At 44.9% G+C, this 27183-nt stretch overlaps 1 protein-coding gene across 4 annotated transcripts in view; it reads right to left on the reverse strand.

Moving 5' to 3' along the window:
* The window catches only part of PFDN1 (prefoldin subunit 1), a 97902-nt gene that overhangs the window by 21416 nt on the left and 49303 nt on the right, over nt 1-27183 (reverse strand). For 2 of the 4 annotated variants that reach the window (XM_066272688.1, XM_066272691.1), the window contains exon 4: nt 24635-24777. The exons of the other annotated variants lie outside the window; for them this stretch is intronic. In XM_066272688.1, coding sequence (XP_066128785.1) covers nt 24635-24777 — 143 coding nt within the window. The remainder of the gene's footprint in view (nt 1-24634; nt 24778-27183) is intronic. 4 annotated transcript variants of the gene reach the window in all.

Genomic DNA, 27183 nt, shown 5'->3' on the forward strand with positions numbered 1-27183 from the left:
CTGCCTGCCCACAGCCCACAGCCCACCCCCAACACACATTAATATCACCTGGGCGATGGGCTTCCATGTGGGCAGGGCTGTCTTTAACAAAGTGAGCATAATATATTTTATCTGCCCAACAATGAAGCATCCCTCGCACGGAGGGATCTGTTTTCTAACTGTATTTCAATATGCCCTGTCTCATTTGCAAACACATCTAAGCCCCAAAGACTCTCATAATTGAACGTAGACCAAAGCATCTGTCATAGGTTGAATTTTTTCTCATAAAACAGTATGTTGAAGTCCTAACCCCTGGTAACAGTGAATGTGACCTATTTGGAAATAGGGTCTTTGAAGATGAAATCAAATTAAGATAAGGTCATACTGGATCAGGCAGGTCCCTAAATCCAATGATTAGTGTCTTTAGAAGAAGGCCACATGAAGACAAAGAGACACACAGGGAGAATGCCATGCATCGATGGTGGTCGAGATGGAGGGCTGCATCTATAAGCCAAAGAAGGCCAAGGGTGGTCAGCAACCACCAGGAGCTCAGAAGACGACCCTTCACTTTGCAACTGTGCAACACCTTGATTCCAGACTTCTAGACTCCAAAACTGTGAGACCAAATTTCTGTTGCCTTAAACCACCCACTTTGTGGTAAATAGTTATGCAGCCCTCAGAAAGCAGCATAGCTCCTGAAATGAGGGATGCCCCCAGAGACAGTCTACCCCAAGCTCTTGTGAACCCACAGCCTCTGACCACACTGAACTATACAGGCATGGGTAACATGGGTAAGGACCCCCAAAAGTATTACGTGCCCATTCTTCTCCCTACCAAAACTGGTACAACCCACCCAAATACAAACCAGACTGTCAGAGAGAATGGGGATTAAGGAACCACAGATTAAGTCAAATGTTTTCCTCCTTGGATCTCCACAGCTTCTTCCTAAAACTACTTCCCCATTTCTGTAAATGACAACTCCATTCCTGCAATTGCTCAAGACAAAAACTTTGGTGTCATCTTTGACTCTTCTGTTGGCCCTATCTCAAAATGTATCCAGAATGTGACCTTAACGAACAGCCTCGTAAGTGGTCTCCTTTCTTCTGCCCTTGACCCACTTCAGTTTCTTCTCCATAGTGGCCACAGTCATCTTTTAACACTTAAAACCCTCCTGTGTGTTTTACTCAAAAGTAAAAGGCAAAGTTTTTTCCAAAAGCCATGTTGTCTTGTTCTCACTCTCTGACCTCCACACCACAACTCCCTCTCACTCATTCACAGCTCCAGCCACCGTAGCCTCCGACTGTCCCTCCAGCCCACCTGTCGGCCCCAGCCGGGCCTTTGCCCTTCAGCTCTCTGCACAGGACCTCTTTTTCTCAAAGAGCTGGTTACTTGCTCCCTCGCTTCCTTCAGGCCTTTCTCAACGTCACCTTATGGGAAAGGCCTTTCTCTTGATTACTTGCAGCTCCATACTCTCTTTTCTCACCCTGCCTTTCCTCCAGAGCACCTCTCACCACCGGAAGCAGAAGCTGTCTGCCTATCCTCCCTTCTGAGAAAAGGTCCACGTGGGCAGGTACCCCTTCTTAGTTCTCCCTGCCGACCTGACTGAGGAACACCCACCAAAGAAAGCAAAGGCGGAAACGAGCCATCCTCCTCCAAGGGGCTCTGCAGTTTTCAGCACCTCTAACCTCTGCCCCTGATTATACATAGGACTAAAACCCAAACCTCACTGATCCCACTGGGGACACCAAAACCTCACTCCCGCCTGGCCTGTGGTGGCGCAGTGGACAGAGACTAGACCTGGAACGCTGAGGTCGCTGGTTCAAAACCCTGGGTTTGCCTGGTCAAGGCAGGTACAACAAGGAATCAATGAACCTAAAGTGAAGTAACTACAAGTTGATACTTCTCGTTCCTCCCCTGCCCTCCTCTCTGCAAATAAAATCTTTAAAAATAGGAACTTTACTCCCCCAAGCAGAACAGGCCCTCACGCCTCACTTATCAGGCCACCTTGTCAAACTAAAACAAACCACCCCAGTTCCCCACGTGCTGAAGTGGGAAGTCCTAGAGAAACCGCTCAGGAACAGGCTGCTGTGAGCGACAAGGGAGCTGTGCTGTATAAACTCCAGGAGGCATTTTACACCCAAGCCTCCACCAGGCTCCTGGGGAGGCATCTGCTGGCCTCGCTGCAGCATTTTTCTGTCTTGCTGAGCAATCTCCCTCAGAACCCTTTCCCTAGGAAACTGTCTAGTGGCATCAAACCACAGAGCTCTGGGTGCAGCGACATTCTTGTGGGGCCTTGTTCTCATGTGAAATTCTGAGACTTCCTGTGGGCTCAGCGGGGCCGGGGAAATAAAATGGTTGGACTTATTGCTCATCAGCTTGAGGTTCTTTCCAGGAGTCAGACTGAGGGGCTGGTGCTTCATTCTTATCTTCTCATGGAGGGAAGAGGCTCAAACCCCAGAACTTCTCTGACGTGACACAATCTCTCAAATAGACTCCTGAGGTCATTCATCTTGTGACGCATTCTACAGATTTTTTTTCTTAGGAAGTCTGTCCTCTCTTTCTCTGCATGAATACTTCTCCAGTGGGTCATTCCTTGGGGTACAAAAGAGTTTTCCTCTCTCACGCTCTACTGGTATTGATTTGGACAATACCAGTGGTCCCTACTCCACCATTTTTGTTTTTATCCTTTTTTGTTTTTGTTTTAGTGAGAGAGACAGAGAGGAAAGGAGAGATGAGAATCATCAACTCATAGTTGTGGCACCTTAGTTGTTCACTGATTGTTTCTCATATGTGCCTTGACGGGAGGGGGGGGCACCAGATGAGCCAGCAACCTTTGGGCTCAAGCAAGTGACCACAGGGTTTCAAACCTGGGACCTCAGCATCCCAGGCCAACACTCCATCCACTACGCCACCGCCTCATCAGGCTCCCCCATTTTTCTTTAGTCATAGAATTCTTTCTTCAAATGAACTCTTGTCTTACAGACAAAATAAATAAGACAGGTACAGTGGAGCACAGAGGGGGGAGACACAGCAGAAAGCAGACCTGGCTCGCCCCTGCCTCCACTCTAGTCTGCAGGGGCAGCAGACCCGGCAGTCTTGGTTCCCTTTGCTCCTGTTATTCTGTGAGATCTGTGCTCAGAGACCCTCTGCTCTGAGCTCCATGTCTTTTTTTTTTTTGGTGACGGAGACAGGGACTGATAGGGACAAATAGGAAGGGAGAGAGATGAGAAGCATCAATTCTTCGTTGCAGCACCTTAGTTTTCATTGATTGCTTTCTCATATGTGCCTTGACAGGACGGAGGGGGCTACAGCAGAGTAATGACCCCTTGTTCAAGCCAGTGACCTTGGGCTTCAAGGCAGCGACCACAGGGTCATGTCTGTGATCCCACGCTCAAGCTGGCAACCCCGCGCTCAAGCTGGTGAGTCCGTGCTCAAGCCGGTGACCTTGGGGTTTTGAACCTGGGTCCTGTGTCCCAGTCTGACAATCTATTCACTGTGCCACTGCCTAGTCAGGCTCCATGTCTCCTTTTAAATTTTTTATTATTTTTTTTAGAGAGAGAGGTAGGGGAGAGGAAGGGGGAAAGGGGAAAGGGGGGAAGGGGAAGGAAGGAGGGAGGGGGGAAGAAAGAGGGGAAGGGGAGAGGGGGAGAAGGGAGGGAGGGAGGGGGAGAGGGGGAGAGGGAAGGAAAGGAAGGGAGAGAGAGGGAGGTTGGGAGGTAGAGAGGGGGAGAGAGAGAAGCATCAATTTGTTGTTCCACTTATTTATGCATCATTGGTTGAGTCTTGTATGTGCCCTGATGGGATCGAACCCACAATCTTGGTGCATAAGGACGACACTCTAACCAACTGAGCTGCCTGGCCAGGGCTGACCTGGAGTTTGTCTGCCTTTGCTGAATCCACAGCTCCTATGGACAACTGCCAACTTCAAGCTCTCTTATTAATCAGAAAACTCGAGGCAAAGGCTACCTTCTCACTGTCTCTCCCATGACTTCCAAATTAAGAACCTAAGAGCCTCAATGATTCTCATGTCCTCTCAGTTTGCAGAACTGTGAAATGGCCAGAGGATGCCAGCTGCCCACATTGGGGAAGTTTAGCAAGAGGCCAAGAACTCACTGAGGGCTGAGGAAGCACATGCTGGCAGACAAGGGGAAAATGTGAAGGCCAGAAAAGAAGAGGAGGAAGAGGAGAAAAAGAAATGCAATGAGGGGCACAGTCAGAGAAGTCAGACAGGGAGAGGAGCAGTACGCAGGAGCTGCCGGAGCTGTGAGGGCGGAGCCTCAGCAGAGGCAGGAGAGGCCGGGCCTGCCCAGAATTAAAGCTCAGAGCACTGATCCAAGCACAGGGCCAACTTGTGGACTCATCCAGTACATCCACTTCAGCATTAAGGACGCAACTAAGCATAAGGCAACTCTGAACTATATGACTAGGAAACAAGCTCCAAGAAAGGGAAAGCAGTTCTGGCGTGGAGCATGAGAACACAGAGAAATCTAAGAAGGGGTTACTGTCTCTGCGTCTTTTAGAAACTGCTTTCAGAGCATCTTCAAGAGGTTCCTCTGCTGAAAGAGATAAAAGAATCAGTTCGGCCGGCTGACCTTGTTTCTCTCCCAGGTGTTCTTTTACCCAAGAGACTGACAGGAGCACTGTACAGGGTCAGACTCCCAAATGAAAAACATGCTCAATCTGTCCCAGAAAACTTTCCACTACTCGAGCACCTTATAGCAGAAACACCGGTGTGGGAACTTACGTCCTCCAAACAAGTTGGGCCCCACAGTCCTGCTAGGGTTGAGGTGATCTCTACCTACTCTTTCTCTCCTTAACGCATCGGCTTCCAGAGAAAGCCCAGTCCATCAGACAACCCGGGGAAGTTAAGTAGAAAAGTGAGCTCCCTGGAAATTTTTGCAGCACAAGCAACACCTGGGAACTTACTAGAAATGCACATTCTTGGGCCCAAACTGAGACCCACTAAATCAGAAATTCTGGGGTGGGGCCCAGCGGCCTGTTCTCACAGCCCGCCAGGTGATGCTGGGGCACACCAACGTTTAAGAACCACTGTTCAAACGTGGAAGCCAGCCAACGTTTTCTATAAAAGACCAGCTAGTAAGTATCTTCGGCTTTGTGGTGTAGTCTCTGTCACAACTACTCAACCTGCCATTGTAGCCACCGTAGCCAGTATGTACACAACGGTGCGGCATAAATGAACGTGGATAGCTGTGTGCTACAAACACAAAGACAAGCCGCAAGCCAGAAACCGCCAGCAGGCTATAGTTTGTCAATCTCTGTTCTTAAAAAGGAGAAAGGTTTTTGGTTTTGTTTATTTTTAGAGAGACAGAGGCAGGGAGATAGGAACATCAGGCTGCTCCTGTGTGTGCCCTGCCTGGGGAGCAAAGAGGGTTCCGTCTGCAGTGTGCGACGATGCTCCAACCAACCGAGCTATCCAGTCAGGCCTTTTCTTTTTTAACTGATTTTTAGAGAGAGAGGAAGGGGCGGGGTGGGAGAGGAGGGAAGCATTAATTTGTTGTTCCACTCAGCTGTGCATTCATTGGTGGCTCCCATGTGTGACCTGAAGGGGGATTGACCTGCAACCTTGTCGTTTCAGGATGACGCTCTTAACCAACTGAGCTAACCAGCCAGGGCCTGCCTCCCTCTCTCCCTCCCTCCCTTTGACTTTATTTATTGATTTTACAGAGAGAGAGAGAGGAGAGAGGGGCGGGGGAGCAAGAGTATCAAATCATAGCTGCTTCACTTTACTTGTTCCCTGACTGCTTCCTGTGTGCGCCCTGACCAGGCAAGCCCAGGGTTTCGAACCTGCGACCTCAGCACTTCAGATGGAGTGCTGCGCCACCACCAGCCAAGAAAAGAGGGAGTTTTTGAAGAGCAGAACTGAGTCCAACAGTTCGAGATTTCAGAGATTTTTAATTTTCAATGAGAGCTACCTAACAAAAGCAAAAATTTCCATCCATCCTTGTATTCACCCCTTCAGCCAACTGCCAAACCATTTCTCCTTTGTCCCTCCAAAAACTCTGGTTCTTGAAATCTGTGCATCATGCTTCTTCACCGTCTCCCCCGTCCTCACGGCTGCAGTCTCACCAGCATCCCTGGGGACTGCCCCTCACTTGTCTTCCTCTCCCCATGGCTGCATCACTCAAGGGGACTTCAATAAGAATGTAGATGATCCATCAATCCCATGACCTCCTTTCCCCTGACAATTTTTACTTTGCCTCAACTCAGCAACCCAGCCTGTGGCCATACCCTGGCAATCCTGTCAACACCACTAACGGCACTGCCTCTGAAACTTCAGTTTCACCACCTCCACTTCCCAGTTCTTCAGGTTACTTCTGTCAGATATCGCTCCAGCAATTCTTCAACCTCATCGCTCAGCAACAACTTTTTCATTATCCGTTATGCTTCCAGGGCCTTTCCCCTCCTGCCCCGTTTAGCTTCCCATCCATCATATTTTTTCCCTTGTAAAGATCCTTGTCTCCTTTTTGCCCCCCTCTCCTTCTGCTTGCACTGGCCTGGCTGAATGCCAACCCAACTTAAACCCAACCAGCTACCTACCTCATGCTTGTACCTGAACAGCAGCATACTGCTGGTGTAAAACACTTAACTGTGCAGAATAGTTTCCCTTTAAATTCAGGACCTTGAATCTAAATGGGCACTTGACACTGTCTAAAAATTCTATTAAATTTCTTTAATATGTTCACTTGTCTGCTCTCCAAAATAACTATTTCATAACTTGTTCTCTTCAACTCTCCTATATGCTCTCCCCTCCTCCCCACCCCTTTCATCCCTAGCTCACTGAGAAAATCTGATGAGAACTCCCTCTTCTTCCTACTACCAGATTTACTACCTGGCCTCCACCTATACATACACTCCCTTCTTTCCCTGTTGTTAAAATGGAGAGAGTGCTCGATCTCCAGTCAGGGTACATGCAGGAGTGGATCGATGTTCCTCCCTGTCTTTCTGTGGCTCAGTGGATAAAGCATCATCCCATTGTGCTGAGGTCACAGGTTCGATCCCCAGCCAGGGCACGTACAAGAATCAGCCAATGGCCCCAGCTGGGAGGCTCAGCGGTAGAGCGTCGGCCTAGCATGCGGAGGACCCGGGTTCGATTCCTGGCCAGGGCACACAGGAGAAGCGCCCATTTGCTTCTCCACCCCTCCGCCGCGCCTTCCTCTCTGTCTCTCTCTTCCCCTCCCGCAGCCAAGGCTCCATTGGAGCAAAGATGGCCCGGGCGCTGGGGATGGCTCTGTGGCCTCTGCCTCAGGCGCTACAGTGGCTCTGGTCGCAACATGGCGACGCCCAGGATGGGTAGAGCATCGCCCCTGGTGGGCAGAGCATCGCCCCATGGTGGGCGTGCCGGGTGGATCCCGGTCGGGCGCATGCGGGAGTCTGTCTGACTGTCTCTCCCTGTTTCCAGCTTCAGAAAAATGCAAAAAAAAAAAAAAAAAAGAATCAGCCAATGAATGCATGAATAAGTGGAACAACAAATCAATGGATCTTTTTCCTCTCTCTGAAAATCAATTTAAATTTTTTAAAAATCTTTCTTGATCTCACATTCCCCTGTAGGAACTGCCCCCTTTATCTGCTCCCCTTCGTAGCAAAACTTCTTGAACCATTTGTTTTTAGTAGCTGCCTCCACTTCCTTAATTCCTATCTGTTCCTCAGAACGTTCTAACCATGTCCGCCTACTCTATTAAGTTGACTGTGGTCCAGCTCACCAATGAGCTCTATGTTGCCCAAAGCAGTAGCGACTTCTCTCTTCTCTTCCTACTCAACCCATTCTTACTCATCAATAGCATTCAACACAATTCTTAAAATACTTGCTTCTCTTAGCTGTCATGATACCACACTCCTATTTTCCTCCTACATCACAGGCTATACACTTTCTAAGTTCTCTTTTGCTGACAACTCCTCCACTCAACTTCAAAATGTTGACATTTTCCAGGAAGCTGTCCCAGAACTTCCCTTTTCCCCATCCACACTTTCTCTTAGAAACTCTCATCTAGTCTCATTGTTTTAAACATTTAAATGACTCTCAAACTATATCTCCAACCCTAACCTACCTTTAATTCCAGATTTACACATCCGATTGCTCACAAAATATATCCTCTTGGACAGTGGTAGTCAACCTGGTCCCTACCGCCTACTAGTGGGCGTTCTAGCTTTCATGGTGGGCGGAAGCGGAGCAACCAAAGTATAAATAAAAAGATAGATTTAACTATAGTAAGTTGTTTTATAAAGATTTATCCTGCCAAACTTAGCAAAAATCCGATATAAAGTACTTGATAAGTAATTATTATTATATGCTTTAACTTGCTGTAACTCTGCTTTATAAATTTTATAAACTAAAGTTACTTCCCTACTTTATAAATCACCATTACTGTGGAACCAGTGGGCGGTTAGAAAATTTTACTACTAATAGAGATACAAAAGTGGGTGGTAGGTATAAAAAGGTTGACTAGCCCTGCTCTTGGATGTCCAACCCAAACATGTCCAAAACAAACACAACTGATTTATACTGACCCCACCCCCTCCCTGTCCTCTCCATTTTGGTGTATGGCACTCATCCAATTGCTCAACTTAAAAACCACAGAAAACAAACCAAAAAACCCTAGAAGTCACCCCAATTCTTTTCTCTTTCACTCTCGCTCTTTTTTTATTTAGCACGCACACAAGAGAAAGAGATGAGAAGTATCAATTCATAGTTGCAGCACTTTAGTTGTTCATTGAGTGTTTTCTCATATGTGCCTTGACTGGGGGGCTCCAGCCAAGCCAGTGACCACTTGTTCAAGCCCACAACCTTGGGCTCAAGCCAGCGACCTTCGGGGTCATGTCTATGATCCCACACTCAAGGAGGATGAGCCCACACTCAAGGTGGTGACCTCAGGGTTTCGAGCCTGGGTTTTCAGTGTTCCAGGTTGACACTCTATCTACTACGTCACCACCTGGTCAGGCCTTTTCTCTTTTAGACTCAGCATGTGTTACAACATGCCATTGAGTTGCCTCTGACTCCTGGCTACCCTATAAATGAGTGATGTCCACAATGCCCTGGCCTCAACAGCCCTTCTCAGGTCAGCTCCTATAGAGACTCATGTCTACAGTTTCTTTTATGGAGTCAAATTCATCTTTCATTTGGTCTTCCTCTTTTCATGCTGCCTTCTATTTTTTCCAGCATTACTGTCTTTTCCAAAAGAACACGGCCTGAAGTAGAACAGCTTCAGTTTTGACATTTTTGCCTCCAGCGATGTTTCAGGAGTATTTTGTTCCAAACCCACTTGTTCCTCTTTAGGGCCGTTCAGTGTATCTGTAGGGCTCTCTTCACGTCTTATTTCAAGTGAATCAATTTTTCATATTAGCCTTTTTCACTGTACAACTTTTGTATCTGTACACAGTAATTGGGAATACGAGGGTATGGATGATCTTTGCCTTCGTTTCTAATGACATATCTTTTTTTTTTTTTTTTTTTTTTGTATTTTTCTGAAGCTGGAAATGGGGAGAGACAGTCAGACAGACTCCCGCATGCGCCCGACCGGGATCCACCCAGCACGCCCACCAGGGGCGAAGCTCTGCCCACCAGGGGGCGATGCTCTGCCCCTCCGGGGCGTTGCTCTGCCTCGACCAGAGCCACTCTAGCGCCTGGGGCAGAGGCCAAGGAGCCATCCCCAGCGCCCGGGCCATCTTTTGCTCCAATGGAGCCTTGGCTGTGGGAGGGGAAGAGAGAGACAGAGAGGAAGGAGGGGGGGGAGTGGAGAAGCAAATGGGTGCTTCTCCTATGTGCCCTGGCCGGGAATCGAACCCAGGTCCCCCGCACGCCAGGCCGACGCTCTACCGCTGAGCCAACCAGCCAGGGCCTCTAATGACATATCTTTGATATTAGTGACCTTTCCTAATTCTTTCATTGCTACCCTTCTGAATCTCAGCCTTCTCATCTCCTGGCTGCAGTCTCCATTTGAATTGATGACTGAACCAACGTAAGCAAAATCTGCAACAATTTTGGAATCTTCGTTGTCTGTGTTAAAATTGTGTATTTCTTCTGTAGTCATGATTTTTGTCTTCTTGATGTTCAAATGAAGTCCTGCTTTGGTACATTCTTTCACTTTTATCAGAAGTTATTTAAAATCACTGCTGCTTTCTGCCAATAAGATGATGTCATCTGTATATCTTAAGTTATTGATATTTCTCCCACCAACTTTCACCCCTCCTTCCTGAGTCTAGCCTAGATTTTTTTAACTGATTTATTTTATTTTATTTTTTTAAGTGAGAGGAAGGGAGATAGTGAGACAGACTCCCATATGCACCCCAGCCATGATCCACCCAGCAAACCCCATCTGTGGCTGATGCTTGAATCAGCTGAGCTATCCTCAGAGCCTGGGGCCGACGCTTGGACCAACTGAGCCACTGGCTACAAAAGGAGTAGAGGGAGAGAAGAGAAGAAGGAGAGGAGAAGGGATAGGAGAGAAAGTGGAAGGAGAGAGGATGGAGGAGGGAGTGAGGAGGAAGAGGGAGGGGAGGAAAAGCAGATACTGTAGTCACTTCTCCTATATGCTCTGATCAGGGATCAAACCCCGAGACATCCATATTCCAGGCTGATGCTCTATCCACTGAGCCAGAGAGAGAAAGAGAGACAGAGAGGGGAAGAGGGAGAGAGGGAGAAGCATTCGTTTGTTGTTGCACTTGGTTGCTCATTCATTGGTCGCTTCCTATATGTGCCCTGACCAGAGACTGAACCCAGAGGTTGTAGAACCCTTGTGTTTCAGGACGATGCTCTAACTCATCAAGACCTAGCCAAGGTTTTTATATGTTCTGTGTATAAACAAATCTACACGATTAAACAAATATGTATATGTTCTATAAAGATTAAATCAAACCCCATATTCCCTATCCAATGCATCAACAACTCTTAGTTCCACATATATTCTGAAATCATATTCTTCTTTCTATCCAGCTCCACTATTATCATCCTAATCCAAACCACCATCATCCTGGCCTGAACATTTGTCATGAATTTTTAATATGTAAATCAGATTACTTTCTGCTCAAAACCTTGTAATGTCTTCCTATGACAATCAGAATAAAATCCAAACTCCTTACCCTGGGCAATAAGGCCCTGCACTATTTGGCCCCTGCCAAGCCCTCCAACCTCCTTCCCCCTCTTTGCCTGCTCACACAGCTCCATCAGAATGATTCCAACCTTAAGGCACCACCTGTCCCTCCACTAGAATGTTCTTCCTCGAGATACTTTTAAATGGCTGGCTGTTTCTTTTCATTCAAAGCTTAGCTGAAATTTCACATTTTCAAAGAAGACTTCCCTGATTACTCAATTTAAAGCAATAACTCTCTAAAACATCACCTTTGCTACATGATACTTCCTTGCTTATTTCTTTATAAGCCCCATAAGAGCAGGGACCATGTTGGACTTGATTAATGCTTCATCCCCAGCACCAAGAATTAACTCATAATTCACTTAACCAACATCTATTGAGCAACCAATATGTTATACCCAACAAGCACAGGGATTAGACCAGGGAGCAATCACACACTTATTCAGAAACTATACCGATGCAGGGCATATGGCCATTTAACTACCACTGGAACAGGACTCTGAGAGGAAAGCACGGTGTCTAATGAAGGATACACCTGAAATAGTCAAGGAAATCACAGAAACACTTCTGAAGCAGCTCTGAAGGATAGGAAGGAATCTAACTAAGTGGATAAGTCAGAGTGTGGGAAAGAGCAATTCTAGGCAAATGGAGCAGCACCTGCAATGGTCAAACAGAGCATGGCACATCTGGAAACTAAATGACAGTCAGTGAGGCTGAAGGGGAGAGGGGGAGAGAAGAAGGGGGAAAGGGTGGAGGGGGAAGAGAGGGGGGAGAGGAACGGGGGGGGGGAGAACAGAGGGGAAGAGAGAGGGGGAGATAGAGAGGAAGAGAGAGGGGGAGAAAGATGGAGGGGGGAGAGAGAGGGAGGGGAGAGGGGGAGAAGGGGAGAAGGGGGAGGGGAAGAGGGAGAGAAGGGGAGAGAGCGGGACGGGGAGAAGGGAGGGGAGAATATGAATATATGAGAATGAATAAACACAGAAGGGTGAGGCTGGTGAGGCTAATGAGGCTAAGTCATATCATGCAGGGTCTTATGCCACAGTAAAAAATTTAATATTTACCTTCAAGATAATGAAAAACCACCAAATTTTAAGTAGGAGTGACAAAAATCAAATTTCCATTGAAAACAAAGTATCACTCTGGCTACAGCACAGAGAATGAATTAGAACAGAGCTTCCCACAGAATGCCCTTTGTATCATGAATAGGTAACATATGTGCCCAAGATACTGACCTCTTTAGTCCCTAGAGTGACTGGGCAAACAAAGCCACTCTAAGCAGTTGCCTCTAACCTTGAACACCCTTTGTCCATACTACCCCAATGAATCATGTAAATACAATTTCCTGGCGCTGTGATATAAAAAAGGTTGGGAAGCACTGGACTAGAGAGTCCACATGTGAATGCTGAGAACCCTATTAGGAGGCCATTGCAATAGCCTTGAAAAGAGGCAATGGTATCTTAGTGGTGGTGATGGAAATGGAGAAAAAGAGGTAGAGTTAAGAAATATTCATAAGAAAAATCAACAAGAGGACTTGGCCAAGTACTTCACTATAACCTTCATTAGGTATTAGAAGTTGTGGGGGAGGGGCTGTGTGGCAGGTGTGTGTCAAGAGTAACTCTAAAGATGATCAGATTTGGAAGGAAACATGAGTTTAGTTTCAGACACTTTGAGTTTAAGTAAGGTCATCCTCCTTTAGGGAAAACAGTCCTTCTTTTGTAAGTTATGTTCTCCCTAGAAAAGTGTTCTCCTACATGTCCTCCTTTTTGATATTGGAAGACTAAGCTATAAATGTCCATATTCTATCGATGCAGAGTCGATCCATTGTGTGTGATGTGATGTATTCGTATTTGACATGACAATTCGTCAAGGATCAGTACAGTGCGGCGAGATGGGATTATGAGACGCATGCGCTCCGCATGGGAGACCGTGAGAGAGCACATGATATACCAAGCGCACAAATGGCTTTGTGTACTTCTTACTGAAACACAACATGGCACATATGACATTGTAGACTCATGATTATTTCTTTCTTAGTGAATATTCAATCATAGACAGGTAAGCATAATTCATGTTTTATTAATTCATTATCTATTTAATAATTTCAAATACATATAATTTTATTTTAAGTATTTTCCCAAAATTCAAGTTTTAAAGTAGAAATCTAACCTCAAACCATATCTATTAATAATGCATTTTGATTAAACAGTTGCATAAAACAGACTTTTTTAATTAGAAAATGATAAATACACCCGAATATCACTCCAAATTAGTGGTTTTGTTTGATATTTAGTTTTACTAAATACTTTTTCTTACAATTATTAAAAATTAGCCTGACCTGTGGTGGTGCAGTGGATAAAGCGTCGACCTGGAAATGCTGAGGTCGCTGGTTCAAAACCCTGGGCTTGCCTGGTCAAGGCACATATGGGAGTTGATGCTTCCAGCTCCTCCCCCCCTTCTTTCTCTCTCTCTCCTCTCTCTCTCTGTCTCTCCCTCGCCTCTCTAAAATGAATTTAAAAAAATTATTTAAAAAAAATTTTTTTTAATTAAAAAAAAATTAATAGGCATGTAAGCATAATTACAATATAAAATATTACAAATGTTTTTATTATGTATTTATCATAGTATATTATTGTTGCAATGAATAAAATGTTTCTTTTATTTACAATATTGTTTTCTTCTATTTATTTTTGTCCTCCTTTTCACTGTAAAAAAGTTGCTCACCTTAGTTTAAGGTATCTGTAAGACATCCAAGTGAAACGTGAGAAGAAAACTAGAATGAGTCTGAAGTTCATAGAAGTCTGGGCTAGAAGTACAATTTTGCATACAGATAGTACCTGAAGCTATAAGAAGATTGAAATTTCTAGAGAAAGAACACAGAATAAGAGGATTACCTACTCTTGCAGAAAGTCAACATTTAATAAGACTGAAAAGAAGAGGTGGCCAAACCTGTAATGGTGTGGCACAGAGAATGTCGACCTGGAATGCTGAGGTCATCAGTTCGAAACCCTGGACTTGCCCAGTCAAGGAACTAATGAGAAGCAACAATGAGTTGATGCTTCCCACTCCTACCCCCTCCCCTTTCTCTCTCCTTTCTCTAAAAATCAATCAATAAAAAATCTTAAGAAAAAAAAAAAAGAGGTGGAACCAGCAAATAACACTACACGGGAGGAAAATGTGTCAGAAACCAAAGAACAGTTCAGGGAAAAGGATGAGATCACTAAAAATTACAGTGGCCTCTCTATGGCTACTTGAGACCTGACCCAAGAACTCCATGAAGGAAAATGACCTGATAAATGAATTGTCACAGATTAGCCCCAGGAGCACACATACTGAAGTGTCAGGACAAATAATTTTACTTCCTGTCTTCAATGAGACACTGGGCTCTGCACAGATCCAACACAAGAGTTGTAGAAGTGTCAGTATAATTATGCCCAAGGCAATGATTAGCAGAGCTGAAATGCTTCATTCAGGAAATAAAGGAGCAAAGAGAATGTCCTTCAGAGACTACTAAATGCCACAGCTATGAATTGTGTGCAGTATAAATGTACTGACGGTGTAACAAACATGACAAGTACCTGTCCGTTTTAGGAACTTACTAAAGGATATAGGAAAAGGATGCACAGAGACTACCACCAGTAACACAGCCCTGGGGTCTCCAACTCCTTTCTAAAATGAAACAAAAATAAAAAATTCTAAAATTACGGCCCAGATAGAATACTTTCCTACGTTCCATCCATCACAGGTGAAAAAATATAAAATAAATGTATACAGTACATAATAAAGAAATCTCATGAAAATCTATTTTACAAAAGCAAGAAATTTCCCAATATTCATTGTTTTATTTCTGCTTCTCCAGAATCAGAAAGCCAAGTCAGTAAAGACTATTAAAACTCTACAAGTCTCCAAATAAGCATATAAAACAAGTTTTACTGTTACAGTTTGTCCCTAGTTTGCCCTAGTCTTACAAGATCAGATCAAGATCAACAGTATTTACTGAGGAGTTTGGCCTGTAGGCATGGTAAAGGGTAGGTGAATAGGGTGTGCCCGCTGAGAGAGGAAGTAAGGGAACACCTTGCATTCTTGGAAGTGGAGGTGTAACTGACTCAGCTATGGGGGCAAAATTAGCACACAGGTATGCACAGCAAAAGCCTGAAGTCAGTCCCATACTAATCTCTGGCCAAGCAAGTCAAGAATTTTTATTTTCTTACAATTTAACAACAAAATGACATACAACCTAATCTAAAAATCAGCAAAAACTTACATAGACATTTCTCCAAATAAGATACATTAGTGCCCAATAGCACATGAAAAGATGTTCAACCTCACATTAGTCATTAGGGAAATGCAAATAAAAACTACAATGTGATACTACTTTACATCCACTACAATGGCTAAAATCAAAATAGAAAGTAAGTGTTGGCAAAGTCGCAGAGAAATTAGAACCACCAATATTGCTGGTGGGAACGTAAAACAACGCAGCTGCTGTGGAAACCCTTTGGCAGTTACTTGAGAAGTTAAAAGACAGAATTACCATATGACCCACCAATCCCACTGCTACATATATATCCAAGAGAAATGAGAAAGATGTTCAAACAAAAACTTGTGAATGTGAATAGCAGGATTATTCATAATAGCCAAAAGGCAGAAATGACCGAAATGTTCAGCAGCTGATGAGTAGAGAAACAAATGTGGTATATCCATATAATGGAATATTAGTCCGCTATAAAAAGAAATGAAGTAGTGATAAATGCTATGTGGTATGACAAGATGAACCTTGAAAACATTCAGCTAAGTGAAAGAAGCCAGACACAAAAAGCCACATATGTATGACCCATTTACATGAACACCTAGAATAGGCAAATCTATAGAAACACAAAACAAATGAATGGTTCCCAGGTACTGGGGTGAAGGAAAATGGGCAGACTGCTTACTGGGTAAGAGGTTTCTTTTTCTGGGGCAGGGGGGATGTTCTAGAATCAGACTGTGAATTTTAAAAATAAAAATAATGCCTAGTCTTCTCAAAATGCTGTATCACAAAGAAGAAAAGGGACACAAAATTCCTGTTTTAAAAACAGGCAATGACAAGGCAGTTCCTAATGAATTATTTTCACAGCAAATCAATCTTTACTCCACCCAAACACTTCAGAGTAACACACACACAAACTGGCAGGGTAAAATAAAATGACATAATTAATTTCTGAAAATTAACTTTAATGTTATCAGCAGAAGCATAAAACATCCAGTTAATGAGTTAATGAGGCACCCTGGGAGCGCCCATGGACAAACAAGGGTAAGGAAACTTCTATGTGATCACAGCACTACTTTCCAATCAAGTAACATATTTATACAACTAAAAAAATAGAGATATGGCAACCGGAAGCCCTAAAAGGACCTGGAGACGGTGAAAACAAGCAAGAACTCGGAGCCACCATGGGCACAGATGAAATGACTCATCTGATTTGTGTAGGTCCACAGAGGGCAAAAGTGGAGAGTGACAAATACATCCAATATCAAAGGGCTATTTATAAAGCTTTCAAAAAACCGTCCTTTCTTTTCATTAAGAGAAAAGGAAAACGCATAGTTAAACCTGTCAGTACTATCAAGAAATCGCTGTACTCTAACATAAAGCTAAACCTCTAGGTCAGACCAGCAACCCAGGGTCTTAGCTCCTATCACTCTAAGTGTTTAGAAGAGCATATGATATTTCTCCATAGATGGTGATGCAGGGCTCATATCATGATGAAATCACTCTATAGACCAGACGTCACGCTGCCACTTATTCCTAACTCACCAAGTTACCATGGAACTGGTACAAACAAGAACAGTTTAATACGCTATTAGTTCTGATATAAGTGCTGACATAGCAGCAATTAAGTTTATAATGACACTGGAATAATAAAAGAACTTGGCACACTTTTTGCAAACATGATTCAAGGCGTGGTTTGCATTTTGCCCTTTCTTCAATTTCTAGATGCTAGGCCACTTAGAAGCCACTTAAAATCTCTTTACTGTAAGAGTTGGTGTTTAAGGAGCTTACTATTTTATATGAAAAGGACCACTAAAATTAGAAGGCTCAGCTACTGGGAGTATCCAACCATGGCCTAGGAATCCCCATTTATTTCCAAATAAAAGTTAATGATACAGTAGTTGGAATCTAGAATCTGGAATCCCAGATTCCCACTCTGATCTCCCTCTCCATCTCTGACTAATTATGGCTCTGGGTCTATGAAACACACACATGATCTCTATTTCTAAAACATGGGCAAAGGTTCCCAAGTTTATGTGATGGCTTCACCACAGAATCCACGGCTATTAAGAAACACGAGCAACAGATAGCACCTCCCTGCTGACACCCGCATCTTGAGCCCACTGACTAGCCCTACCAGTGGAAGAAGTCATCAGGTCCTTTGGCTACACTTATATGGTATGGTGCATACTGAAGCTATCAACAATGGGTCCTTTCAATAAAATATAGAAAGATATATGTTCTTTTATAGATTACCCGACAGCAATTAAATGAATTAACTATGTATATTTATTAGTGTGGGTAGAGCTTAAAAAAATAAAAAGGTTAATGAAAAATATGAATACAGGAGTTAGCAAAAGTAGGTTCACAGTTGTGAGTATGCAAAACAGTTGATTCTTATATTATTTATTAATAATTGTATTTATTATTATTAACCTACTTTTGCCCACCCCTTTGATGTCCTTTGTTGAATACAAGAAGTGATGAAACATGCAATGAAAAGCCACACACAAATTAAATTCTCTGTCATTCCTGGTGAATGGGATTAAGACTGAGGTGGGTTGGGTTTTGTTTTGTTGTTTTTTATTTTTGTATTTTTCTGAAGTGAGAAGTAGGGAGGCAGAGAGACAGACTCCTGCATGCACCCAACCAGGATCCACCCAGCATGCCCACCAGGGGGTGATGCTCTGCCCATCTTGGTGGGCCATTGCTCCATTGCGAACAGAGTCACTCTAGCACATGAGGCGGAGGGCATGGAGCCATCCTCAGCACCCGGGCCAACTTTGCTCCAATGGAGCCTTGGCTACGGGAGGAGAAGAGAGAGATAGAAAGGCGAGAGGGAAGGGTGGAGAAGCAGATGGACGCTTGTCCTGTGTGCCCTGGCCGGAAATCGAACCCAGGACTTCCACACAACGGGCCAATGCTCTACCACTGAGCCAATCGGCAAAAGCCAAGACTGAGGTGGGTTTTAAAGGGCTGTAACAAAAGAGACTTCAATTTCATTAGCATTGTTTGATTTCTTTTTCTTTTTTTTTTTTTTTTCATTTTTCCGAAGCTGGAAACGGGGAGGCAGTCAGACAGACTCCCGCATGCGCCTGACAGGGATCCACCCGGCATGCCCACCAGGGGGCGATGCTCTGCCCCGCTGGGGCGTCGCTCTGTTGCATCCAGAGCCATTCTAGCACCTGAGGCAGAGGCCACGGAGCCATTCTCAGCGCCCAGGCAATCTTTGCTCCAATGGAGCCTCGGCTGCGGGAGGGGAATAGAGAGACAGAGAGGAAGGAGAGGGGGAGGGATGGAGAAGCAGATGGGCGCTTCTCCTGTGTGCCCTGGCCGGGAATCAAACCCGGGACTCCTGCACGCCAGGCCGATGCTCTACCGCTGAGCCAACTGGCCAGGGCCCATTGTTTGATTTTTATAAAAACAAACCAAAAAGTGATATTTGTTATCTGGATGGTGAGTACACAAGTGTTTGCTAAATTAGCTATGCACATTTGTAAATCTCTAGTTTTTTTTCCAAAATGAAAAAAATCATTATCTTATAAGCATTTGGTGGCAATATGCCCAAGCAGTAAATAAATACTGAGCATCCACCACGTACAAATAACAAAGCCTGCTCTTACCGAGTATTTCCTGTGCAGCAGGCACAGCACTGAGTGATTTACACGTGTTACATTACAAAGTAGGTAGGTGCTTTTTGTTGGGGAGAAATGCTTCTACTCCTCACCTCCAGTTTTAATTAGCTATGGTCCTGGCCTCCTCAGTCTACTCTCAGGAAGACTAGAGGCTTTGTCTGCGAACAGGACTGTGGCTAGGCTCCTTGCACTCCACCAGGATCTGCCTTGCTTGCAGAAGGTATACATTTTCCTCATGAGTCTGACAGCAGACAGGCTCTGACTGTCCCAGCAGAGAGAGTACTATGGTTGTCCCACACTCCGAGAGATTTGCTGGTAAATTGATCAAGTCTGTATGCCTAATTCTGGACCAGCATTAGAAACCATTATTATGGCTACACACCTAAGTCACACTCTTCAACCTAATCTTTATCAGTAGTGAAAGTAAAATATATAAAAATGTTTATGTCAATCTGCCTTTCAGTTGGTTTCATACTCAGGCAGGAGATAAAGGGGTTACTTATTGTCTCTCTCCATCAACACTGTTGTTGCTGTTGGGGCTTAGAGACACTAAGTAATTTATCCAAGTAGAAGTGGCAGAGTCAAAGTTCAAATTCATAGTCATTTGATTCCAGAATTTGTATTCTTTTCTTAAATTAAATTTACTGGGATAACACTGGTTAATAAGATTATGTAAGTTTCAAGTGCACATTTCTATGATCTATATACTGCATTGTGTGCCTAACACCCAAAGTCAGATCATCTTCCATCACCATATATTTGGTCCTGGCCCTGGCCGGTTGGCTTAGCGGTAGAGCGTCGGCCTGGTGTGCGGGGGACCAGGGTTTGATTCCCGGCCAGGGCACACAGGAGAAGCACCCATTTGCTTCTCCAGCTCCCCCTCCTTCCTCTCTGTCTCTCTCTTCCCCTCCCGCAGCCAAGGCTCCATTGGAGCAAAGATGGCCCGGGCGCTGGGGATGGCTCCTTGGCCTCTGCCCCAGGCGCTAGAGTGGCTCTGGTCGTGGCAGAGCGACGCCCCAGAGGGGCAGAGCATCGCCCCCTGGTGGGCAGAGCGTCACCCCCTGGTGGGCGTGCCGGGTGGATCCCGGTCGGGCACATGTGGGAGTCTATCTGACTGTCTCTCCCCGTTTCCAGCTTCAGAAAAATACCATATATTTGGTCCCCTCTACCCTCTACCACTCCCCCACCCCTTTTCCCTCTGGTAACCACAATACTACTGTGTCTATGAGTTTCAGTTTTATATCCCACATATAAGTGAAATCATAGGGTTCTTAGCTTTTTCTGACTTATTTCACTTAGCATAATATTCTCAAGGTCCATCCACATCACAAATGTCCAACAGATATATGAAAAGATACTCAACTTCAGCAGCTGTTAGGGAATGCAAATCAAAACTACAATGAGGCCCTGGCCAGTTGGCTCAGTGGTAAAGTGTCGGCCTGGCGTGCAGGAGTCCTGGGTTCGATTCCCCGCCAGGGCACACAGGAGAAGCGCCCATCTGCTTCTCTACCCCTCCCCCTCTCCTTCCTCTCTTTCTCTCTTCCCCTCCCACAGCCAAGGCTCCATTGGAGCAACGTTGGCCCGGGCGCTGAGGATGGCTCTGTAGCCTCTGCCTCAGGCGCAAGAATGGCTCTGGTTGCAACAGAGCGACGCCCCAGGTGGGCAGAGCATCGCCCCCTGGTGGGCATGCCAGGTGGATCCGGTTGGGCACATGTGGGAGTCTGTCTGACTGTCTCTCCCCGTTTCCAGCTTCAGAAAAATACAAAAAAAAAAAAAAAAAAAAAACTACAATGAGACACCACCTCACATCTGTTAGAACAGCTATTATCAACAAGACAAGTAATAACAAGTGTTGGAGAGGTTGTGGAGAAACAGGAACCTTCATTAACAGCTGGTGAGCACGTAAACTGGTGTAGCCACTATAGAACAGTATGGAGGTTCCTCAAAAAATTAACACTAGAGTTACCACATGACCCAGCAACCACTCTTTCGGGTATCTCTCAAAAATCTGAAATATCTATGTACGTCTACATTCATTACAGCATTATTCACGGTGGCCAGGATGTGGAAACAACAGTGTCCTTCGATAAAGAAGATGTGGCACATGTATATAATGGACTCAGCATTAGAAAAGATGAAATATTACCAGAATTTGTATTCTTAATTATTACATCAAATCATTATGCTATGCATATCAGAGCAAAGAAAACCAGTACCTAATACTAAGAATCATTAAAATCAACTCAAAAAACATTCTAAAGGTTAAAGCTTTTATCAGTACACATTGAAAGAGAGTAGGAAAGTGCCTGTATGCGTGTGCATGTGTGTGAATATGTATAGCAAAGCAGTGAAGGTGTTAGTTATGACAAATTCCTTTAAGTGCCTGACCAGGCAGTGGCACAGTGGATACAGCGTCAGACTGGGACGCAGAGGACCCAGGTTTGAAACCCCGAGGTTGCCAGCTTGAGGGCGGTATCACAGACATGACCCCATGGTTGCTAGCATGAGCCCAAAGGTCACTCACTGACTTGAAGCCCAAGGTTGCTGGCTTGAACCCAAGGTCGCTAGCTTGAGCAAGGGGTCACTCGCTCTGCTGTAGCCCCCCCCCAATCAAGGCACATATGAGAAAGCAATCAATGAACAACTAAGGTGCTACAATGAAGAACTGATGCTTCTTATCTCTCTCCCTTTCTGTCTGTCCCTATTTGTCCCTCACTCTGTCTCTGTCTCTGTCACACACACAATAAAATCTTTTAGGGAACTTTTAATCTTGAAAATGAGTTGCACGTTTGCTTTCACCCATGTACATATCCACTTCCCTCAAATTTTACTGAAGCGACCACAGATACTGTAAGCGAACTGTATCCAACCACTCCCTACATTACAGTCCCAAGCTGTGAGTCTTACTTGATGTCAGTCTCTACCTCCCCTCCTTGAGGGAACCAACCTGCTTCCCTCAGCAGACCAGGCCTGTCCAGCTCCAGAGTCAATGCTAATCAGAGAAGGCCACAAAGCATTTGCAACTCAGGTCTAACTACCCTGCCAGTCTCTGCTGCCACAAAACCAAGGGCCTGGCAGCCCACTCACCACGGAGGGAAAGGATCCCTTCAGGTGGGCCCCTTCTCAGCAGAGGCTTGCCCGTGGGGTGTGTACTCAGTTCTGTGGACTCGCTGCACGATCCACAGCTCGATCAAGTCTTACATCCTGCTGCAGTGCCCTTGAACTTGGTCCATGAGCCTCGTTCATGCCTTCTCTAGCTAACTTTTCTCCTTAGTTGACCTAACTCAATCCTATGACTTCAACGGACAATTTCTAGACAACTCTCAATTTTATTTCACTAGCCTGGAGTTCCAGATTCACTTATTCCACTGTTTAATAGTATCTCAAAGTTTAATATGGCCCAAATCAAACTTTCAATTTGTTATAAAAGGAATTTTAAGTTTATTTATTGATTTGAGAGAGAGAAACATCGATTTGTTCTTCTACTTATTTATGCATTCACTGGTTGACTGTCATATGTGCCCTGACCAGAGGATCTAACTCACCAACTTTGGCATATTGGGATTATGTTCTAACCAACTGAACTACCAGGGCTCAATTCACTTTTAAAATTACCTTTGAAACTCAAAAAATAACTAAGTAAACACTGATGTATGAATTATAAAGAGCACATCTGTTCCCATGAAAATATGGAATCTCTGTGAGCCTAGTACACAAGGACTGCTGTGTGGAAACCACACTATCTGAATAGCACTGGCACTGGAAACAACTACTTGTCCCAGAACTAACAGTACTTAACAAAGTGAGTAAAAACAATGCTGACTTCATTCACTTTAGCCTTAATTCCTCCCTTAGACATTTCCAGCATTTCTCACTCCAACCCTCCATTCCCCCACTCCACTTCCAGACTTTTGTCCACACTATTTATCTGACTTCTACTCTTCTTGCCCCCTATAATCTATTCTCAACACAGCAGCCAGACTGGTCCTTTTAAGATATAAATCAGATTATGTAATTCCTCTGTTCAAAACCCTCCAAATATCCCCAAACTCAGAGCATAATCCAAAATCCTCATACAGCCTACAAGGCCCTATATACTCATTACCCTGATACCTCTGATCTCATTTCCTACTATTCTCTACCTAACTCACTCAGCGCCCGCTGAACTGGCCTCTGCTGTTCCCCAACTCGTCCACTGTGCCCTCACTGCCAGGTTTTTATACTTCCTATTCCCTCTGCTTGGAACCCTCTTCTCCCAGATGTACACAGAGTTTGCTCTTCAGGCCTCTGCTCAAATACCACCTTATGAGAGAAATTTCCGTCAACACTATATAAAACAGCTTCTACACTCCCAACATTATCTCCTTACCCTCTGTTGTTTTTCTTTTTAGCATTCATTAATCATTTCTCATCTGTCTCTCTTCCTATCCTCCAGAATACAAGCCCCATGCCATCTGGGCCTTTGCTGCTTTTGTCTTTACTGCCTATAATAGTGCATGGCACACTGTAAGTACAATAGACTGCAGGTTCCTCAATGCATTAAGATTGAAAGCAAGAACAAAAAGCCTTCATAATTAGATGTAATCCCAAAATAATCTGTATAATCAAGACACCAACAGGACTTCTGGGAAAATGGCAGCATAGGTGAAAGTAGTACTCTCATCTCCTTCCACAACCACATCAGAATTCCAGTTAAACTACAGAACCGTCATTCAGAACTGCCTGAACCTGGCTGAATGGAAGTCCTACAACTAGGGAATTAGAAGCCACAATGAGACTGGTAGGAGGGGCAGACACACAGAATGGGATGGTCCCACATCCATGTGTGGCAGAAAAAACTTGGGTGGGATATCTCAACTGCAGGGGTCCCCCCTAAGAAGCAAGAGGTCCCAGCTGCACACCAGGCCCCCCGGATCCCAGGGTTCCAGTTCCAGGAAGAGAAGTACCCATAACTTCTGGCTGTAAACACAGCAGGGATTGAGGCTGAGGGAGACCAGGGGCTGCTGGAGTCCCAGGCAGTTCCTCTTAAAGGTCCTGGCACAAGGACTTACTTGCACTCACTCCCTCTGAGCTTCAGTGCTGGGACAGCAGCTGTCCAGCATCAAGGCAAGAGCTGGAGCGTGAGGGGGCAGTTTTCTCTCAGGCAGAAATGCTGGCAGAGGCCACTGTTCCTTTGATGAGTCCTCCTCCAAGAGAGCTACAAGCCATGGCATATCTGAGGCTCCATCAACCTGGCTCACACTGTTTGCCCCACCCTGGAGATTCTCTGAGGTCCCGCCCCACTCACCTTTCAGGTCCGGCCAAGGTGTTTCCAGTGGCTTTTCCACAAGAATGGCCTGTCTTGGATCATATTTCAGATTTTCCTAAAATCTCTCAATCAAACAGCATCTGGCCTCAGTATGCCCCATACCTCTAGCTTAATGGACCCAGCCCCAGCACTAGCAGCAGCCAGCCTTGGTTCGCGGCGTGGCCTCTCTTGGACACCTTCAAGCCCAGCACAAGTAGCAATCATCTGCAGAGCACTTTGTAGTTCACACTGGGTGGCCCTGGGCAGAACACACGCAGCACTGACCTTGACCTGCACTTTCCTGGAGGTTCCAGAGCCAGCACACCCAGTGAATGGCTTCAGACCCTGTCGAAGCACCACCCAACCACATCCACAAGCAACATACTCCAGGGGCAGACTCAGCGGACACCAGAGCCTCACTGAAGGAAGTCTTGCTCTGCCGGGTGGGTCCCTGCACAACTGATCCTCCACGGTGGCTGGAAACTGGTGATGGTCAGTGGTTGCAGCCAATCTTTGCAGCTGATCAATCTAGAGGTAAATCCCAAAAGCAATCAAGGCTCAATTATAAGAGGAGGGTGTACACAACCCACATGGGGAGCACACTTTGAGTGCCCAGCTTAAATGATCAGGAAGGTTGTGGCACTGGACCCTAAGAACAACTACTACGTTAGGTTACTCTACCGAGTCCAGGAGTCAGAGAGCTCTGCCTAATACATAGAAACAAACACAGGGAGGCTGTCAAAATGAGGAGACAAGAAAATATGTCCCAAATGAAAGAATAGAACAAAACTCCAGAAAAAAAGCTAAACAAAGTGGAAAGAAGTAATCTACTAGATGCAGAGTTCAAAACACTGGTTATAAGGATGTTCAATGAACTTAGAGAACCTCAACAGCATAAAAAAAGGACCAATCAGAAATGGATACACTAACTGAAATGAAGAATAATTTAGCCTGACCAGACGGTGGTGCAGTGGATAGACTGTTGGACTGGGATGCAGAGGATCAAGGTTCAAAACCCTAAGGTTGCAGGCTTGAGAGCAGGCTCATCTGGCTTGAGCATAGGCTCACCGGCTTGAGTGCGGGGTCCTTGGCTTGAGTGTAGGATCATAGACATGCCCCCATGGTCGCTGGCTTGAGCCCAAAGGTTGCTGGCTTGAAGCCCAAGGTCACTTTGAGTGCCCAGCTTGAGCCCAAGTTCACTGGCTTGAGCAAGGGGTCACTCGCTCTAGCCCCCTGGTCAAGGCATACATGAGAAAGCAATCAATGAACAACTAAGGTGCTGCAACGAAAACTTGATGCTTCTCATCTCTCTCCCTTCCTGTCGGCCTATCCCTATCTGTCCCTTTCTCTGTGTCTCTCTCTCTGTCACAAAAAAAAGTAATAATTTAGAGTGAATCAACAGAAGAGAAAGTCAAGAATCAAATCAGCAATTTGTAATATAAGGAAGTAAAAAACACCTAAATCAGACTAGCAAAAAGGAAAAAGAATTAAAAAAAAACAAAAACAAGTAAGTATACGTAGTTAGTGTAAAGAGCTTCTGGGACAACTTCGCGAACCAACCACATCATGAGGGTGCCAGAAGGAGAAAAGAGAAAGCAAGAAATTAGAAATCTATTTGAAAAAATGACAGAAGCCTGACCAGGTGGTGGTCAGTATATACAGCATTGACCTGGGACTTCTGAGGACCCAGGTTAGAAATCCCAACGTCATCAGCTTGAGCGCAGGCTCACCAGCTTGAGTATGGGTTTGCTGGCTTGAGCATGAGATCACAGGCAAGATCCCACAGTTGCTGGCGAGTCCAAAGGTTGCTGGCTTGAAGTCCAAAGTAGCTGGCTTGAGCCCAAGGTAACTGGCTTGAGCAAGGGGTCACGGGCTCGGCTGGACTCCCACCCCAATTAAGGCTTCTCATCTCTCTCCCTTCTTGTCTATTACTCTCTCTCTAAAAATAAATAAATAAAGACAGAAAACCTCCCTTACCTGTGAAGGAAATAGATATACAAGTCCAGGAGTTGCAAAGAGTCCCAAACAAGATGAACTCAAAGAGAGCCACACAATACAAATTATAATTAAAATGCAAAAGGTTATGGTCAATCAATATTTGACAAACGAGGCAAGAGCATACAATGGAATAAAGAGTCTCTTCAATATGGCGCTGAGAAAATTGGACAAGTATATGCAAAAAAACCCCGAAACCAGATCAACAACTTAAACCATATACAAGAATAAACTTGAAATGGATAAAATACTTAAATGTAAGTTGTGAAACCGTAAAAATCACAGAAAAAAACATAGGCAGTAAAACCTCAGACAGCTCCTACAGCAATATTTTTGCCAATATTTCTCCTTGGGCAAGGGAAACAAAGAAAAAAATAAACAAATAAGACTACCTCAAACTGAAAGCTTTTGCACAGCAAAAAAAACTATCAACAAAATGAAGAGGGAACCTGCTGATGGGAGAACATATTTGCCAATGATACATCTGATAAGCGGTTAATTCCCAAAATACATAAAGAATGTATACAACTCAACACCAGGAAGAAAAACAATCCAATTAAAATTAGGGCAAAGGACCTGAATAGACACTTCTCCAAAGAGGACATAAAGATGGCCAACAGACATGAAAAAATGCTCAAAGTCACTAATCATCAGAGAAATGCAAATTAAAACTACAATGAGATAGCACCTGTCAGAATGGCTATCATCAATAACTTAGGCCCTGGTCTATGGTGCAGTGCATAAAGCATCCTCCTGGAGCAGTGAGGTGGCTGATTCAATCCCGGGGTCATCAACTCAATCCTGAGGGTGCTTGTTTGAACTTCAGTCAGGGCTCAAACCTGAGGGCACTGGCTCAATCCCAAGGTCACTGGCTTAACCCTCAACACTGCCAGGTGGAGTCTCGGTCATGCCATATATGAGAAGCAAACAATGACACAA

This window comes from Saccopteryx bilineata, chromosome 4, assembly GCF_036850765.1.
Source record: "Saccopteryx bilineata isolate mSacBil1 chromosome 4, mSacBil1_pri_phased_curated, whole genome shotgun sequence".
NCBI classification, from domain to species: Eukaryota; Metazoa; Chordata; class Mammalia; order Chiroptera; family Emballonuridae; genus Saccopteryx; species Saccopteryx bilineata.